The sequence below is a fragment of the Labrus bergylta genome, chromosome 22 (genome assembly GCF_963930695.1).
Source record: "Labrus bergylta chromosome 22, fLabBer1.1, whole genome shotgun sequence".
Classification (NCBI taxonomy): Eukaryota; Metazoa; Chordata; class Actinopteri; order Labriformes; family Labridae; genus Labrus; species Labrus bergylta.
The window spans coordinates 3,224,540-3,243,161 of NC_089216.1; the positions used below are offsets into that span (position 1 = coordinate 3,224,540).

The 18,622-nt window shown below is 40.1% G+C and overlaps 1 protein-coding gene across 1 annotated transcript; it reads left to right on the forward strand.

Moving 5' to 3' along the window:
• Positions 1-2,293: 2,293 nt before the first annotated feature.
• On the forward strand, positions 2,294-13,775 carry LOC110003640 (Fc receptor-like protein 5). Its single transcript, XM_065950899.1, has 15 exons — positions 2,294-3,664; positions 3,922-3,966; positions 4,059-4,322; positions 4,400-4,639; positions 5,099-5,215; positions 5,834-6,024; positions 9,267-9,384; positions 9,642-9,686; positions 9,779-10,042; positions 10,120-10,359; positions 10,762-11,001; positions 11,460-11,576; positions 12,055-12,141; positions 13,095-13,185; positions 13,438-13,775. The coding sequence occupies exons 1-15, from the start codon at positions 3,553-3,555 to the stop codon at positions 13,454-13,456; spliced, it is 2,190 nt and encodes a 729-aa protein (XP_065806971.1). The 5' UTR covers positions 2,294-3,552; the 3' UTR covers positions 13,457-13,775.
• The last annotated feature ends 4,847 nt before the right edge of the window (positions 13,776-18,622 follow it).

The following is an 18,622-nucleotide window of genomic DNA, read 5'->3' on the forward strand; positions in this document are numbered from 1 at the left end:
GTCGCCTCCACCTCTTCTGGCTGAGAACGCCAGCGCCATTTTTAACTTTTTATCAGACCAGAATAGTTAAACTCTGATGATGCAAACATCCAAAACAGAACTTATTACGTGAATGGTTGGTTATAACCACCTTTTTAATTTATAACTGCATTTGACGAATATGTGTGGTGAAAAAAACAAAACAAGAAGAAACCAAGACCACTGAACATTTTTAAACCAGGAAGTGGTGTTATTGTTTCATCATGTCTCAATGTCTTCCTGGTTCCCTGTTCATAGTGGGGTTTTTTTTCATTTCATGCACTGCAGTGTTGCTGTACATGTCCACACTGGCACCTCAATCAGGCACAACTGAGGTTCAAACAGTTAAGAACAGGTACCATTAGCATGTTCAGGTAAACTTGCGCTTAAAACAAAGGAGTGATAGATTTTTAAAAAAGCAGCCTGCTCGTCTTATCGACGATAATCAGAGCAAATGTCCTTTGAAGTATGAAAAGGTAAATCTGTTGTCCTTCGGTCCTCATTAGAAAAAGACAAATTATTTAATTACAGTAATTTAAAACTCATGTTCTTTGGAGAAAGAGAAAATGTTAAGTTTGTGGGTATAATTGCTCGACTTGGAAATCGATATTCATTTTTAATGCCTGTGTGCGGTATCGTGGAGTGGAGGAGACCTGACCTGAATTCTAGATTTGTCTATGTGTGGCGTAATAGTGTGGAGCTAGGGTTTAAAAAACATCCATCCTATGAGGGGAGAACATCAATGTCCATCCACAAACTGAAGCATGGTGACATTTCCCTTAAAGTCCACAAGTAAAAGTACTCTCAGTCCAAATATTGTTTTTGTTTGAAGCTGATGAATTTTTGTCTGTAGAGTGTTTCTGTAATCTTTCTAACTAGTGTCTGTGTCTCTAATTGTAGTGGGTGTGTCAGTGTTTTATAATATGTGCTGTTATTTTACTGTCTGTGTTGTCACTATCCTGAGGAACTATTTGGCCCCTTATCTGCTGGCTTAATGACTATGTGTTTGTGGTTACCCAATGTTCTGATGATGCGTTTATGTTCCTGACTAATGTTGTGCGTTCTGTGTGGCAGGGGGCGCCAGTGTGTGGATGAGACCTTTTTCTAATATCTCCAGCTGCACGGCTGTGAGGGAGAAAACGGCACAGAGGTTGGTAATGTTGGACTGGTGGGGAGTTGCGATTTGACAGTTGTCCCCAGTTACAAGTTTAATTGCTGTTTCCAGTACCTGAACAACGTCCCGGCCGTGTTTGCAGTCCAATGTATGTGGTCCTCGTCTGTCTGGAAGAGTAGTGGATTTATTTCAGGTATGAAGTTAAGTGTGGTGGGGTCGTGTTCTGAGAGGCAGTTGTTGAGTCCGACTGAGAGTATTAACTGTGTGGTGTTGTAACATGGGGTGAGTTTCTTAAGTATGCTGGCTATGTGATGGAAGTTGGCTCCGGGAAAACTGTCTACCTGTATGTGTGGGTCTGTGAAAGGAGGGATCCGGGAGAGGTTGGAGTCACCTATAATGAGTGTCTTCTTCCGGACCTCCAGCGACCAGTCCTGTATCTTTCTGTGAGTGTGGGTGTGTGTGTGGTTCTGGCCTACTTGGGGAGCCAGGTGCTGCCACGAAGGCCCTGGTGGTATAAGAGGTGGATATCTCAGATGTTGGGGTTGTTTTCAGCTTTGGTTACTCTCTTCATCGTCATCACCCTTCAGAGCAAGCAGCTCTGGCTCCCTCTGCTGGTTGTGTGGTGTGTCTGTAAGTGGAGAGGATGAGATGGTGTTACTGCAGGGCAGAACAATGTTACTGTAAGGCGGTGTCTGTTCAGTGCGGTTATTGACTGTGTGTGAAGGGGGTGAAGAGGGAGGGGAGGAGGGGGCGACAGGGGGGCAGGCAGAGGACCCAGACGGTCGAGTGCACTCTGTGGGAGTGGATCTCAACCTTCACTCGCCGTCCGGGGCAATGGAGGCTGAGTCACCCCGCCGGGCCCCGATACCACCGCCGACCCCCCCAAAGTACAGAGACCTGAGGAAGTGATGGGAGGAGGAGAGGAGGGGGGTGGGCTAGACTTAAGGGATGAGGAAGGTATGGTAGTGGAGAGAGGGGGGGAGGAGGAGAAGGAGAAGGGGGGGCGACAAAGGTTAGGTTTAGGGGAGGGGTAGGGTGGGGTAGTAGGGGGAGGAGGAATCAAGCGAGGGGAGGAAGAAGGGGGACGACACGAGTTTGGGTTAGGGGGGAGGGGGGTTATGGAAAGGGGGTGATGGCCCAAACTGCTACCCCTAGCATGTTTAGGGTTAAATTCTCATTCATTACCAACATTTACACATTTAGCTGTTTTATTCAGTTATTGAAATTTGAGATTACAACACATTCCAAATGTCTACTATAACACTTTATTTAGATATTCAACCTTACATCACTTCCTACATCTCTCTGGTTTCAAACAAGCTTTTTAAAATAATTAAAATCAGCAGGTGAATGCAGAAGTGAAACAAAGCTCAAACAGTCAAACTTCTACGTATTCTCAGTGATATTTATAATGAGAAGACAGATTGGTACCTTTGAGTCGATGATGAAGACAGTCTCATGTTACAGCGATCTGGGAGGACATCAGAGCCCGTTATAGCTGCTTCATTTGGGCTGCTGGTCTCACCACACTGAACTAACCTCAAACAGCATGACTATTTTGACTAAAGACTGTTCCCCCAGTTCAACCATGCTGCTCTTTCCTTTTGTTTGACTTTCCACAGCACACCTCGCTCACCATACCTCCACTCATGCATACACCCTTACAAGGTCGATTAGCTGACGTCCACATCCTCACAATCCTTCTTTAATCGACGCATTCACTTTGTTGTGAATAAATATGACATACTTTTGTGAGTACCTCCTAGTCTCCTCCCGTCATTTTGTGTCCCGTGTTTTCAGTCAGCCCCAAACTGAGGGTTCCTGTAATATAACTGAATCTCATCAGTCCGCGTGGTTCTGTAGCTTCTCGCCAAGTCTTTGTCCACTTCTCCGGCCTCTGATTGTCAAACAAATGCACGTTGGCCATGAGGGGGAGGAGCAGCACAAATTCCAACATATTGTTGCTTAAAGACAATTACAAAGTTGGCGTACTATCAGCTGTAGAATATATCAAGAATTAGAGGACATGTGTCCCAGTAGGACTTGGAAAACGCTGAAAGTCGTCCATATTGTTGCTGTAAAACTGTGTGGACGGTTCTATTGCAGGTTGTTTCCAGCTCACAGCAGCAACACCTGACCATCAAATGACTAAAGTGAACGAAGCATTAGGGCTTATAGTTTCAGCCTGCAGTTATGTCTGCAGATATCTTGAGTTTATATTTTTAACAGCTGACCTTTTTATTTCAAACTGTCTGACTTTACGTGTTTATATCAATGTTTTCACATCATAGCAGTCCGCTTCGTTCTTTGGCTCCGCCCAATGACGCTAATCTATCAACTGAGGTGTTACCACCACCACAGCAGCTCAGTCAGTGTGAACGTCGTTTTGAAAAAAATCTAAGTGTCAAACTTAGGGGAACATGAGCAGCATAAATAGACCACACAGGAAGAAGCCCCTCCTCAGTTACACTTCAGTTCAGCTTGGTGTTCAGACAGTCAACATGGAGGTCGGCGCGCTCTGCATCAAACTCTGTGAGTACGATTGGTTAAAACTAAAGAGTGTAGTCGTTCAAGGTTAGGATGGTAATGATGGTTTAATGCAGAGGATGCTCTTGGGGCTCGGAAAGGCTTTCAGGTTCAAAATATTTATATGAGGTTTTTGCCCTGAAAGAAAAAAATGTAAAAGTCAAACATCAAAGGCAGCTTTAGGAGCTGTAAGAATCAGTTGAATATACGACTGTTAAAACACGTCTCACTCAATGTGGAGCTCTTCTCTTTTCTTATTCCAGTGGTCCACGTGTTATTTCTGCTGTGTGCACATGTTCAGGACGTTGGTAAGTACCAGGTTGATGCTTAGTTGTAATTTAACTTCAGTTGGTACTTTCTGGTGAAATAAGAGAACATGTCTTTCTTTGGTTTGTTTCAGATTCACTGATTCTCCGTCTTGAACCAAACAGACTGCAGTTCTTTAAATACGATTCTCTGATCTTCCATTGTGAGGGCTCTCATGACTCGACTGGATTGAAAATTGTACGTCGGTCCAAAGGGGAATTACTCAGATGTCAAACTACAGTGACATCAAAAAGGTCATCCTGCACTATTCCTAATATTTTCCCAGAGGACAGTGGGCAATACTGTTGTGAGTCCAGAGATGGGAAGAGAAGCGACATCATCCACATCACTGTTACTGGTATGTTTGCATTAAGACGAGATCTTTACATGCACTCATCTTTGTGTGATATAAAATATGAACCCCATGTTGTTCAGATGGTCCTGTGATCCTGGAGAGTCCCATCAGTGTGGTAGAGGGAGAGACTGTGACTCTGCGCTGCAGACGCAAGACGACCTCATCCAATCTCTCAGCTGATTTCTACAAAGATGGCCGCCTTATCAGAAGAAGCTCTGCAGGAAACATGAGCATCCCCAGTGTTTCCAAATGTGATGAAGGATTCTACAAGTGTATCTCTGGAGGAAAAGAATCAGCCGAAAGTCTGATGGCTGTCCAAGGTGAGACACATCAGTGTTACCAAATCAAATTGAAAAATACGTGTGATATAACTATGTGTTGAAACAGTATATTGATTGATTTGAAAAGGACAGCGTACATTAATCAACATACAGACGGATGTAAATGTAATTCCATGTGAGATGGGTCTTATAAATGACCTGACACGAAAATAAAATATTAATTTATTTATGTACCCAAGTTAGCAGAAGGCTAATTTTTGGCTCACATCCTCTTCATCCCTTTGTAGGTTACCCAGTGAATCTGTGGTCTCATATTGACAATGATTCAAGAGTTTTAACAAACTTGAATTGTGCACGATTAAACTGCATACTTTACATTAATAGCAAAAGTTGAAACGTTCAGATTTAAAATCTTAATTTTTCTTCTAATCTGTCAATCCATCCAAACCTAAAATCCTCTGTCATTGTTTCTCTCAATACTTTGTAATTACATTCCAGAAATCCAGGGAGAGAATGTCTCATCCTGTTCTACCCCATGGATAGTTATGACTGTTTTATCGATTCTGTTGTTGCTGGTTGGACTTCTTCATCTCGGAAAATACATTCGGAACAAAGGTACAAACACATTTCACTAACGAGAGGCGCTTATAGTGATTGATGGGTCACAGTCCCCGTGGAATATTTGCATTTTACGTTTGTTTAATTTATTTAATGGATGAATGGGCCAGTTAATAACAGTGGGGTCTTGAACACAGCTCATGGATTCTAAAGGCCCTGACACACCAAGGAGATCGTCGGCCGTCAGTCCAAGTTAAAAATTGCACATTTTTAAACCAGGAAGTGGCGTTATATTTTCATTATGTCTCAATGTCTTCCTGGTTCCCTGTTCATAGTGGGTTTTTTTAAATGCATGCACTGCAGTGTTGCTGTACATGTCCACACTGGCACATCAATCAGGCACAGCTGAGGTTCAAACGGGTAAGAACAGGTACCATTAGCATGTTCAGGTAAACTTGTACTTAAAACAAAGGAGTGATAGATTTTTTTAAAAAGCAGCTGGCTCATCTTATCGACAATAATCAGAGCAAATGTCCTTTGAAGTGTGAAAAGGTAAATATGTTGTCCTTCTGTCCTCATTAGAAAAAGACAAATTATTTAATAAATGTATATATATTTTCATAATGCCTGTGTAATGTATCGATGTGGATTCTTATCACACATTTGTATTTTCAGTCACTGTTGAGGCACGTCGAGTGTCAGCAGATGCACCAAGCGACCAAGCGATGTATGCTGCGGTTACAATAGACAGAGCAAAGAGAGGTACCTCACTTGACAATTTATCCTGTCACGGTTCATTTCACAATCACGATTCTCCATCCTATGTCTTGATCTTAAACACCTTTCCTCTTGAACCTGGGGTAGTTTAACAAAATTAAATGGCTACTTCATGAGTCTGTATCTCAAGGCCATGAAATGGACAGAAATATTTTTTTCATATCCTTTATTAATCCCTGAGGGAAATACAACATACATACAAAACATACATGGTCTAAAATGATGTCTAAGACTTTAGGTAGGGTTGTTTGATCTTTTTAAATATAATGGTGAAGTTCTTCACTGAGAAATAAAAACAGCTTATTTCTGTATGAGATTTAAAGTAGTCGTCAAGGTGAATTCACCTGCAGACATATTCTCCGATTAATTGAAAAGTACACTTCAGATTCAAACACTGAGAATATGCATAACATAACAATACAGTTATTATTACTGATTATTGTAACTTGAAAAGTGAATTATCCAAGCTTAGATTTAATGCCTAATGATTTAATACAGTTTACAGTCATAGAACAGGGCGTCATCTGCATATTGATGAATAATAAATCACACACACGAGAGGTAGCAGGATTCAGGAAAGTTTTAAAAAATAGGATTCAAACCTAAGCCTCCAAGAACCCAAAATAACAGGATAGCAAAAGATCAGAAAGGTTAAAGCAAAGAATTCCTTTCATTTCATCAAAATAGTCAAATACTTTAGAAAATGTGCTAAATAAGGTGAAACGTTTTAAGCTTAAACAAGGAGGCTATAACTGTAGCTTAGACTAAACTCCACTTTGGGTGACCCAAGTGACACTCAACAACTGGGTGAGCCTTATTGTAATAAAAACGTCAACTAAATAGTGCCTAATGTTCAAGTGTTCTAGTAAGTATTTTAGTAACACTGTGGAATAATTTAATCTATACTCAAAACAGAGCAAGGAGTATCCAGAGCAATGACGGGCGACAGTTCACTCAGCTGGTACCAACCGATCTTTGACACAGGAACCCCTCTATTCTTTGATCAAGTAGGTAAGACTCAGGACATTACTGACATTCATATCTGGTAGGATGGACAGCAGAGGTTAGAACATGACCCATATTTACAGCTTTCAAACGTTTATGTCACTGGACGTTGATGTTCAACCAAAGCACCACTTAAGGCAGCATTTCCGACATGCTTCAGTTCAAACTTTAGCTGTCATGCTTCTCAGAATGATACGGCCCGTGTTTCATATAAATGTGGTATGCTCAGAACTGTTAACCCTTTCTGTCTTCAGGTCGCAGCGTGACGGCTGAATGAAGGACAAGCAGCACATGAGATGTTTGGTTGAACCTGATGTGTGAAAAAACACTTTTTATTTTATTTTGCATTGTAGAAATGGTTTTCATGCTTTGCGCTCTACATGTGTTGATGTTTAAAGATATATTAAAGAGATGCGGTTTGTATTTTCAGATGTATTATCTGTTATTATATGGTGACAGTTAAACCCACATGTTCCATTTGCTGTGTGTATTCACGTGAGTGTGAAACTGTGGTCAACCACCACCTTGATGCTGCAGCTTCACTTTCATCTGAAGCACGCTGACCGAGTCCAAATAAAGAAATGAGTCTGACACTTTAAGTCTAATGTGGTTGTAAATGTCATACATGAGAAGACATAAAATAACTGTGCCATTAAAGAAGTGTACTGGTGTTTATTCTTTCATGCAAACAGTATTTTCTCAGGGTTTTCTTATCAGCAACCCCGATTCATATTCAACATGTTCAACAAAAACGTGTTTTTGAGTGGACAGTAACGGCAGTAGCTCTCAAATGCTTTGAGCTGAATGCGATTACAATGCAAGCTAATATGTTCAAAATTACCATGCTAACATGCTAATGCTAATTAGATCAAATATTTCACTGTCTCTACAAAAAGAAGAGTTTCACCATCTGGGGACTGAATGTCTGAACAGAATCTGAAGTAAACCCAGGACCTTCGAGAAAAGAGTTCTTTATTCTGATTGGCTGGCAGCGGTACATTCTCTCTTTTTATTTCACACAAACATGACTCAGGAACGTAGAGTTATAGAAGAGTTCACAAGTGTGAAGGGTTTGAAGGTGGCAGGCTTTTGACTTATGTCACAGAAAACAAAGAAAAAGCATTGAATGAATTAAAAATCAGATCTTCTTTATGGGTTCTCACTGTGAATAAAACGGTTGTTTTAACCTTTAATTTGTATCCACCATTGGACTCAGGACAATATTTAGCATGTGTTTTCCTTGTGAACATTACTTTGTCTACCAAACAAGGTGTTGGAAATAGATTGGTCACCTTGCTTTGTGTAGCCACGAGCATTTTCAGTCACCAACGCCGTTTTTGTATGTCTGCCTCCAACATAAAGAAATCTGAGACACTATTCCTAAACAAACCTAATTTAGTATAGCTGGTTATTAATGGGTTAATGTTGGTACAACACTAACAGTGAGTTCCCTCTGCTGTACAATAACCACACTGCATGAAAAGAAGACACAAAAAAAACTTCCATCACACATCTTTAATAAAAATGTGAACTGCTGTTACAGAGAGACAGACGTATTTTGCATTGTTGTTGATATAAAAACATTCAGTGGAATATTACAGTTTAAATGTTCATGTTACCATCACAAATGTTTGTATTATAGGTCGATATTTTATGCAGATATGAGCCGGAAGTGAAGCTCTGAGCCCGTTATAGCTGCTTCATCCGGGCTGCTGGTCTCACCACAGTGATCTAACCTCACCCTTAGAACGTCGATTAGCTGACGCCCACATCCTCGCAATGTTTCTTCAATCAACTCATTGATTAAAAACAAATGCACGTTGGCCATGAGGGGGAGGAGCAGCACAAATTCCAACATATTGTTGGTTAAAGACAATTACAAAGTTGGCTTACTATCAGCTGTAGAATATATCAAGAATTAGAGGACATGTGTCCCAGCAGGACTTGAAAAACGCTGAAAGTCGTCCATATTGATGCTTTAAACTGTGTGGACGGTTCTATTGCAGGTTGTTTCCAGCTCACAGCAGCAACACCTGACCATCAAATGATTAAAGTGACGGAAGGATGAGGGCTTATAGTTTCAGCTCTGACACTGCCTTGCAGGTGTGTCTGCAGATATCTTGTGTTTATATTTTTAACAGCTGACCTTTTTATTTCAAACTGTCTGACTTTACGTGTTTGTATCAATGTTCTCACATCATAGCAGTCCGCTTCGTTCTTTGGCTCAGCCCAATGACGCTAATCTATCAACTGAGGTGTTACCACCACCACAGCAGCTCAGTTAGTGTGAACGTCGTTTTGAAAAAAATCCAAGTGTCAAACTTAGGGTAACATGAGCAGCATAAATAGACCACACAGGAAGAAGCCCCTCCTCAGTTACACTTCAGTTCAGCTTGGTGTTCAGACAGTCAACATGGAGGTCGGCGCGCTCTGCATCAAACTCTGTGAGTACGATTGGTTAAAACTAAAGAGTGTAGTCGTTCAAGGTTAGGATGGAAATGATGGTTTAATGCAGAGGATGCTCTTGGGGCTTGGAAAGACTTTCAGGTTCAAAATATTTATATGAGGTTTTTGGCCTGAAAGATAAAAATGTAAAAGTCAAACATCAAAGGCAGCTTTAGGAGCTGTAAGAATCAGTTGAATATACGACTGTTAAAACACGTCTCACTCAATGTGGAGCTCTTCTCTTTTGTTATTCCAGTGGTCCACGTGTTAATCCTGCTGTGTGCACATGTTCAAGACATTGGTAAGTACCAGGTTGGTGCTTAGTTGTATTTTAACTTCAGTTGGAACTTTCTGGTGAAATAAGAGAACATGTCTTTCTTTGGTTTGTTTCAGATTCACTGATTCTCCGTCTTGAACCAAACAGACTGCAGTTCTTTGAATACGAGTCTCTGATCTTCCATTGTGAGGGCTCTCATGACTCAACTGGATTGAAAATTGTACATCGGTCCAAAGGGGAATTACTCAAATGTAGAACTACAGTGACATCAAAAAGGTCATCCTGCACTATTCCTACTATTTTTCCAGAGGACAGTGGGCAATACTGGTGTGAGTCCGGAGATGGGAAGAGAAGTGACATCATCCAGATCAATGTTACTGGTATGTTTGCATTAAGACGAGATCTTAACACGCACTCATCTTTGTGTGATATAAAACATGAACCCCATGTTGTTTAGATGGTCCTGTGATCCTGGAGAGTCCCATCAGTGTGGTGGAGGGAGAGACTGTGACTCTGCGCTGCAGACACAAGACAACCTCATCCAATCTCTCAGCTGATTTCTACAAAGATAGCCACAATAAAAGAAGAAGCTCTACAGGAAACCTGAGCATCCCCAGTGTTTCCAAACGTGATGAAGGATTCTACAAGTGTATCTCTGGAGAAAGAGAATCAGCCGAGAGTCTGATGGCTGTCCAAGGTGAGACACATCAGTGTTACCAAATCAAATTGAAAAATACATGTGATATAACTATGTGTTGAAGCAGTATAGTGATTGATTTGAAAAGGACAGCGTACATTAATCAACATACAGACGGATGTAAATGTACTTCCATGTGAGATGGGTCTTATAAATGACCTGACACGAAAATAAAATATGAATTTATTAATGTACCCAAGTTAGCCAAAGGCTAATTTTTGGCTCACATCCTCTTCATCCCTTTGTAGTTTACCCAGTGAATCTGTGGTCTCATATTGACAATGATTCAAGAGAATTATGCTCGAACTTTACATCAATGTTACTGGTATGTTTGCATTAAGACGAGATCTTTACATGCACTCATCTTTGTGTGATATAAAATATGAACCACATGTTGTTCAGTTGATCCTGTGATCCTGGAGAGTCCCATCAGTGTGGTGGAGGGAGAGACTGTGACTCTGCGCTGCAGACGCAAGACGACCTCATCCAATCTCTCAGCTGATTTCTACAAAGATGGCCACCTTATCAGAACAAGCTCTGCAGGAAACATGAGCATCCCCAGTGTTTCCAAACATGATGAAGGATTCTACAAGTGTATCTCTGGAGGAAGAGAATCAGCCGAAAGTCTGATGGCTGTCCAAGGTGAGACACATCAGTGTTACCAAATCAAATTGAAAAATACATGTGATATAACTGTGTTGAAACAGTATATTGATTGATTTGAAAAGGACAGCGTACATTAATCAACATACAGACGGATGTAAATGTACTTCCATGTGAGATGGGTCTTATAAATGACCTGACACGAAAATAAAATATTAATTTATTTATGTACCCAAGTTAGCAGAAGGCTAATTTTTGGATTACATCCTCTTCATCCCTTTGTAGGTTACCCAGTGAATCTGTGGTCTCATACAGACAATGATTCAAGAGTTTTAACAAACTTTTATTGTGCACGATTAAACTGCATACTTTACATTAATATTAAAAGTTGAAACGTTCAGGTTTAAAATCTTAATTTTTCTTCTAATCTTTCAATCCAATCCAAACCTAAAATCCTCTGTCATTGTTTACTCGATTACTTTGTGATTACATTCCAGACAACCAGGGAGAGAATGTCTCATCCTTTTCCACCCCATGGATAGTTATGACTGTTTTATCGATTCTGTTGTTGCTGGTTGGACTTCTTCATTTCGGCAAATATATTCAGAACAAAGGTACAAACACATTTCACTAACAAGAGGCGCTTATAGTGATTGATGGGTCACAGTCCCCTTGGAATATTTGCATTTTACATTTGTTGAATGTATTTAATGGATGAATGGGCCAGTTAATAACAGTGGGGTCTTGAACACAGTTTATGGTTTCTAAAGGCCCTGACACACCAAGGAGATCGTCGGCCGTCAGTCCTAGTTGCATATTGCACATTTTTAAACCAGGAAGTGCCGTTATATTTTTATTATGTCTCAATGTCTTCCTGGTTCCCTGTTCATAGTGTTTTTTCCATTTCATGCACTGCAGTGTTGCTGTACTTGTCCACACTGTCCTCATTAGAAAAAGACAAATTCTTTAATCACATTAATTGAAAGCTCATGTTCTTTGGAGAAAGAGAAAATGTTCAGTTTGTGGATATGATTGCTCGAAGGCCTGTGTAATGTATTGATGTGGATTCTTATCACACATTTGTATTTTCAGTCACTATTGAGGCCCGTCGAGTGGCAGCAGATGCACCAAGTGACCAAGCGATGTATGCTGCGATTACAAAAGACAGGACAAAGAGAGGTACCTCATCTGACAGTATATCCTGTCACAGTTCATTTCACAGTCACGATTCTCCATCCTATGTCTTGATCTTAAACTCCTTTCTTCTTGAACCTGGGGTAGTTTAACAACATTAAATGACTGCTTCATGAGTCTGTATCTCAAGGCCTTGAAATGGACAAAAATAATGTTTTGATATCCTTTATTAATCCCTGAGGGAAATACAACATACCTACGATACATACATGGTCTAAAATTATGTTGAAAACTTTAAGTAGTGTTATTTTATCTCTTTGGTAAAGTCATAATGGTAAAGTTCTTCACTGAGAAACAAAAACAGCTCATTTCTATATGAGAATTAAAGTAGTCATCAAGGTGAATTCAGCTGCAGACATATTCTCCGATAAAGTCTACAGAGAAGTGAAAAGTACACTTCAGGTTCAAACACTGAGAATATGCATAACATAGCACTTTGTAAACTACAAATAAAGTTATCATTATTGATTATTGTTACTTAAAAAGTCAATTATTCTAGCTTGGATTTAATGCCTAATGATTTAATACAGTTAACAGACATAGAACAGGGCGTCATCTGCATATTGATGAATAATAAATCACACACATTAGAGGAAGCAGGATTTAGGAAAGTTTTAACAAATAGGATTCAAACCTAAGCCTCCAAGAACCCAAAATAACAGGATAGCAAAAGATCAGAAAAGTTAAAGCAACGAATTCCTTTCATTTCATTAAAATAGTCAAATACTGTGCTAAATAAGGTGAAACGTTTCAAGCTTAAACAAAGAAGTCATAACTGTAGCTTAGAATAACTTCCACTTTGGGTGACCCAAGTGACACTCAACAACTGGGTGAGACTTATTGTAATAAAAACGTAAACTAAATGGTGCCTGATGTTCAAGTGTTCTACTAAGTATTTTGGCAACACTGTGAGATAATTCAATCTATATTCAAAACAGAGCAAGGAGTATCCAGAACCATGACGGCGACAGTTCACTCAGCTGGTACCAACCGACCTTTGACACAGGAACCCCTCTATTCTTTGATCCAGTAGGTAAGACTCAGGACATTACTGACATTCATATCTGCTAGGATGGACAGCAGAACTTAAAACATGACCCATATTTACAGCTTTCAAACGTTTATGTCACTGGACGTTGATGATCAACCAAAGCATCACTTAAGGCAACATTTCCTACATGGTTCCGTTCAAACTTTAGCTGTCATGCTTCTCAGAATGATACGACCCATGTTTCATATAAATGTGGTATGCTCAGAACTGTTAACCCTTTCTGTCTTCAGGTCGCAACGTGACGGCTGAATGAAGGACGAGCAGCACATGAGACGTTTGGTTGAACCTGATGTTAAAAAAACACTTTTTATTTTATTTTACATTGTAGAAATGGTTTTCATGCTTTGCGCCCTACATGTGTTGATGTTTAAAGATATTTTAAAGAGATGTGGTTTGTATTTTCAGATGTATTATCTGTTATTATCTAGTGACAGTTAAACCCACATGTTCCATCTGCTGTGTGTATTTACGTGAGTGTGAAACTGTGGTCAACCACCACCTTGATGCTGCAGCTTCACTTTCATCTGAAGCACGCTGACCGAGTCCAAATAAAAAAATGAGTCTGACACTTTAAGTCTAACGTGGTTGTAAATGTCATATATGAGAAGACAGAAAATAACTGTGCCATTAAAGAAGTGTACTTGTGTTTATTCTTTCATGCAAACAGTATTTTCTCAGGGTCTTCTTATCAGCAATCCTGATTCATATTCAACATGTTCAACAAAAACGTCTTTTTGAGTGGACAGTAACGGTAGTAGCTCTCAAATGCTTTGAGCTGAATGCGATTACAATGCAAGCTAATATGTTAAAAATTACCATGCTAACATGCTAATGCTAATTAGGTCCAATATTTCACTGACTCTACGAAAAGATGAGTTTCACCATCTGGGGACCTTCAAGAAAAGAGTTCTTGATTCTGATCGGCTGACAGCGGTACATTCTCTCTCTTTCTTTTACACAAACATGACTCAGGTACATAGAGTTATAGAAGAGTTCACAAGTGGGAAGGGTTTGAAGGTGGCAGGTTTTTGACTTTTTGTCACAGAAAAAAAAGAAAAAGCTTTGAATGAATTAAAAATCAGATTATCTTTATGGGTTCTCACTGTGAATAAAACGGTTGTTTTAACCTTTAATTTGTATCCACCATTGGACTCAGAACAATATTTAGCATGTGTTTTCCTTTGTGAACATTACTTTGTCTACCAAACAAGGTGTTGGAAATAGATTGGTCACCTTGCTTTGTGTAGCCACGAGCATTTTAAGTCACCAACGCCATTTTCGAGTTTCTACCTCCAACATAAAGAAATCTGAGACACTATTCCTGAACAAACCTAATTTAGTATAGCTGGTTATTAATGGGTTAATGTTGGTACAACACTAACAATGAGTTCCCCCTGCTGTACAATGACCACACTGCATAAAAAGAAGACATTATTTATCTTTAATAAAAATGTGAACTGCTGTTACAGAGAGGCAGACGTATTTTGCATTGTTGTTGATGTAAAAACATTCAGTGGAATATTACAGTTTAAATGTTCATGTTACCATCACAAATGTTTGTATCATAGGTCGATATTTTATTTAGATATGAGCAGGAAGTGAAGCTCTGAGCTGCACCTGCTGATTGCTTGGGCAGCACATGATGTGGGTTTTAAAGACAATTTTAATCTCGGGTCCTTTTGTAACAGTGACGGTGTTCACACAAACATTATGGGCTCACAGACTTTACGTATGACAGGTGCTCTATAAATAACGCTGAGATGAGTTGCGGCTCGTGGGTCAGGGTTAGAGAAGACGTGGTCTCAGATGTGAATATTAAATATAGAAAGACACTGAAACAAACTGTGCACAGTGTTATTTGACTTGTGATATCTTCATGTCATATCTTCAGAAGAACGAACATCTCTTGAACATTCACCAACAAGTGAATTAAATATGTGAAACCTGTCAAACAGGAAGTGCTGCCATTTTCTTTGATCTGCTCATTTCAAAACATTTCTATGGATTGGATTCTTTTAGCTGATTAAAAATGTTTTCATTGGTTTGCACAACATGCACTGAATATAAGTGGATCATCATTACATATAATGAACAAGGTGCACTATAACACATGGAAGACAGCAGCTGAGCAGCTGAATGAAGCATTATGGGATGCTCTTCATTTCTGGCAACCAAACAAGACTTTGGAGAAAATGTCTGTCTTTGTCGTTCATCCCGTCGTATCCTTTATTTCAATAGCTCCATCTCGATTTGAGTGCACATGAGGTGCTGTTGTTTAGCTGTGGGTTTACCTCGGCGTTATCCCACAGTGGAGCTGTCCCAGCAGCACCAGCAGCAAAGCCATCATTACTACAGGAAAAACGTTTCTGAAGATGATGAACGAAAGATCTGAGGACGCACGACTCTCTTGGTGTGACTCTGCAAAGAAGACAGAAATAGAAATAATGCATGCCTTCTCGTGATGTAAAGTTCTAGCACAATTTACTTGACTCTTTGTCAGTATGAGACCACAGATTCACCGGGTAAACTACAAAGGGAAGAAGAGGATGTAATCCAAAAATTAGCCTTTGGCTAAGTTGGGTACATAAATAAATAAATATTTTATTTTTGTGTCAGGTCATTTATAAGACCCATCCCACATGGAAGTACATTTACATCCGTCTGTATGTTGATTAATGTACGCTGTCCTTTTCAAATCAATCAATATACTGTTTCAACACATAGTTATATCACATGTATTTTTAAATTTGATTTGGTAACACTGATGTGTCTCACCTTGGACAGCCATCAGACTCTCGGCTGATTCTCTTCCTCCAGAGATACACTTGTAGAATCCTTCATCACGTTTGGAAACACTGGGGATGCTCATGTTTCCTGCAGAGCTTCTTCTGATACGGCAGGCGTCTTTGTAGAAATCAGCTGAGAGACTGGGTAAGGTCGTCTTGCGTCTGCAGCACAGAGTCACAGTCTCTCCCTCCACCACACTGATGGGACTCTCCAGGATCACAGGACCATCTGAACAACATGGGGTTCATATTTTATATCACACAAAGATGAGTGCATGTAAAGATCTCGTCTTAATGCAAACATACCAGTAACAGTGATGTGGATGATGTTGCTTCTCTTCCCATCTCTGGACTCACACCAGTATTGCCCACTGTCCTCTGGAAGAACATTAGGAATAGTGCAGGATGACCTTTTTGATGTCACTGTAGTTTGACATTTGAGTAATTCCCCTTTGGATCGATGTACAATTTTCAGTCGAGTCATGAGAGCCCTCATAATGGAAGATCAGAGAATCGTATTCAAAGAACTGCAGTCTGTTTGGTTCAAGACGGAGACTCAGTGAATCTGAAACAAACCAAAGAAAGACATGTTCTCTTATGTCATACAAAATACCAAAATGAAGCATTTGAACAATAACATTGAGAAAGTTAACGGTACATACCCACATCTTGAACATGTGCACCCAGCAGGAATAACACACAGATCACTGGAAAGAAGAAGAGTTGTACGTTAGATCTCATAAAAACAGGTACGGAAATATCTATGAAACAGATAAAGAATCATACTCACACAGCCTGAGGTTAAGAGCACAGACCTCCATGTTGACTCTTTGAACATATGACTGAAGTGTCCACGAGGTGAGGATTTCTGCTGCTAATGCGATACATGGTTTGTGGTTAGGGTTGAAAATATTTCCCCACAGACCCCTCCTTATGTGTCGCCTCCGCCTCTTCTGGCTGAGAATGCCAGCACCTTTTTCAACTTTTCATCAGACCAGAATAGTTAAACAGAACTTATTACGTGAATGGTTGGTTATAACCACCTTTTTAATTTATAACTATATTTGATGAATATCTGCTGTGAAAAAACAAAACATGAACAAAGCAAGACCACTGAACATTTTTAAACCAGGAAGTGGCGTTATTGTTTCATCATGTCTCAATGTCTTCCTGGTTCCCTGTTCATAGTGGGTTTCTTTTTCATTTCATGCACTGCAGTGTTGCTGTACTTGTCCACACTGGCACCTCAGTCAGGCATAACTGAAGTTCAAACAGGTAAGAACAGGTACCATGAGCATGTTCAGGTAACCTTGTGCTTAAAATAAAGGAGTGATAGATTTTTAAAAAAGCAGCCTGCTCGTCTTATCGACGATAATCAGAGCAAATGTCCTTTGAAGTGTGAAAAGGTAAATCTGTTGTCCTTCAGTCCTCATTAGAAAAAGACAAATTAATTAATTATAGTAATTTAGAATTCATGTTCTTTGGAGAAAGAGAAAATGTTCAGTTTGTGGGTATAATTGCTCGACTTGGAAATCGATATTAATTTTTAATGCCTGTTAGAGCCATTTGTGTGTTCAGTATGTATGTGTACTTTGTGGTAGTTCCTTGTGGTGACAGTAGGGGGCACATTCACTTTGGTGTTGGGAAGGTTACAAGTAGAGGAAGAGTTAATCACGGACAGGTGAGCAGCCCACCGTGAGAGGCACACAGTTTTTGACCGCTGTTGAAATGTATCGTGAATGGAACATTTATCCTGGCTTTGTTTTTACATTCAAGTTATTGTGGAATAAGTGTATGTAGACAACCAGAATATGTATTGTAAATGAACGATTCAGATAAACCCGTTTTGAGTGTGACAGCACGGAGTTGATTGAATTATTGCCACGAAAACACGGAAACAGCGCGTCAATTAAGTACGGTAGGCTATCAGCCCCTCAGTGGCTCAAACTTTTGATACGTAAGATCAAGCCACTACATTAAGTCAAAAACTTAGCTTTAAATTGGACAATTGGAAGCTGAAAGAACGTGAAAGAACGCCATCGTTGCATAGAGGCAGATTCAACGTTGGATTCCCCAAGACTTGTTTGGTTACCAGGAGGACGCCGGGTGCATCGTTTGGTTACGAGGAGGACGCCGGGTGCATCGTTTGGTTACGAGGAGGACGCCGGGTGCATCGTTTGGTTACGAGGAGGACGCCGATCATCAGGTATCGTTGTCAGACCAGTCCAACTCAACGGCGCCCACCGGCTCTGAGGTATGTGTAGCGCTACCAGGTTTATGGCCATATTTAAATGTGTGCACACAACTTTGCGAGCGTAATCCCAATGCATTGGTCGCCAAAAATAAACTGATCGTTGCGAAATAAGACTGAACTTTGTGATCGATTGTAATGTTCGTGCTGGACGTGCGTTATGGAACAATATAAACAAAACGGGGACATAATGGACGGTAAAACTGACGAGCCGGCAGCTGCGCGCACAGCTGATCCGGCGGCAGCTCGAACAGCTGATCCTGCTGCGGCTGCAGCGGAAATGGGTAACGTTAATAAAACACAGTCTGTAAAGGGAAAAAGATCTGTTAAATTAACTTACAAAGCTCTGGCTGAAAAGGTAGAAAGGCTACAAAATAT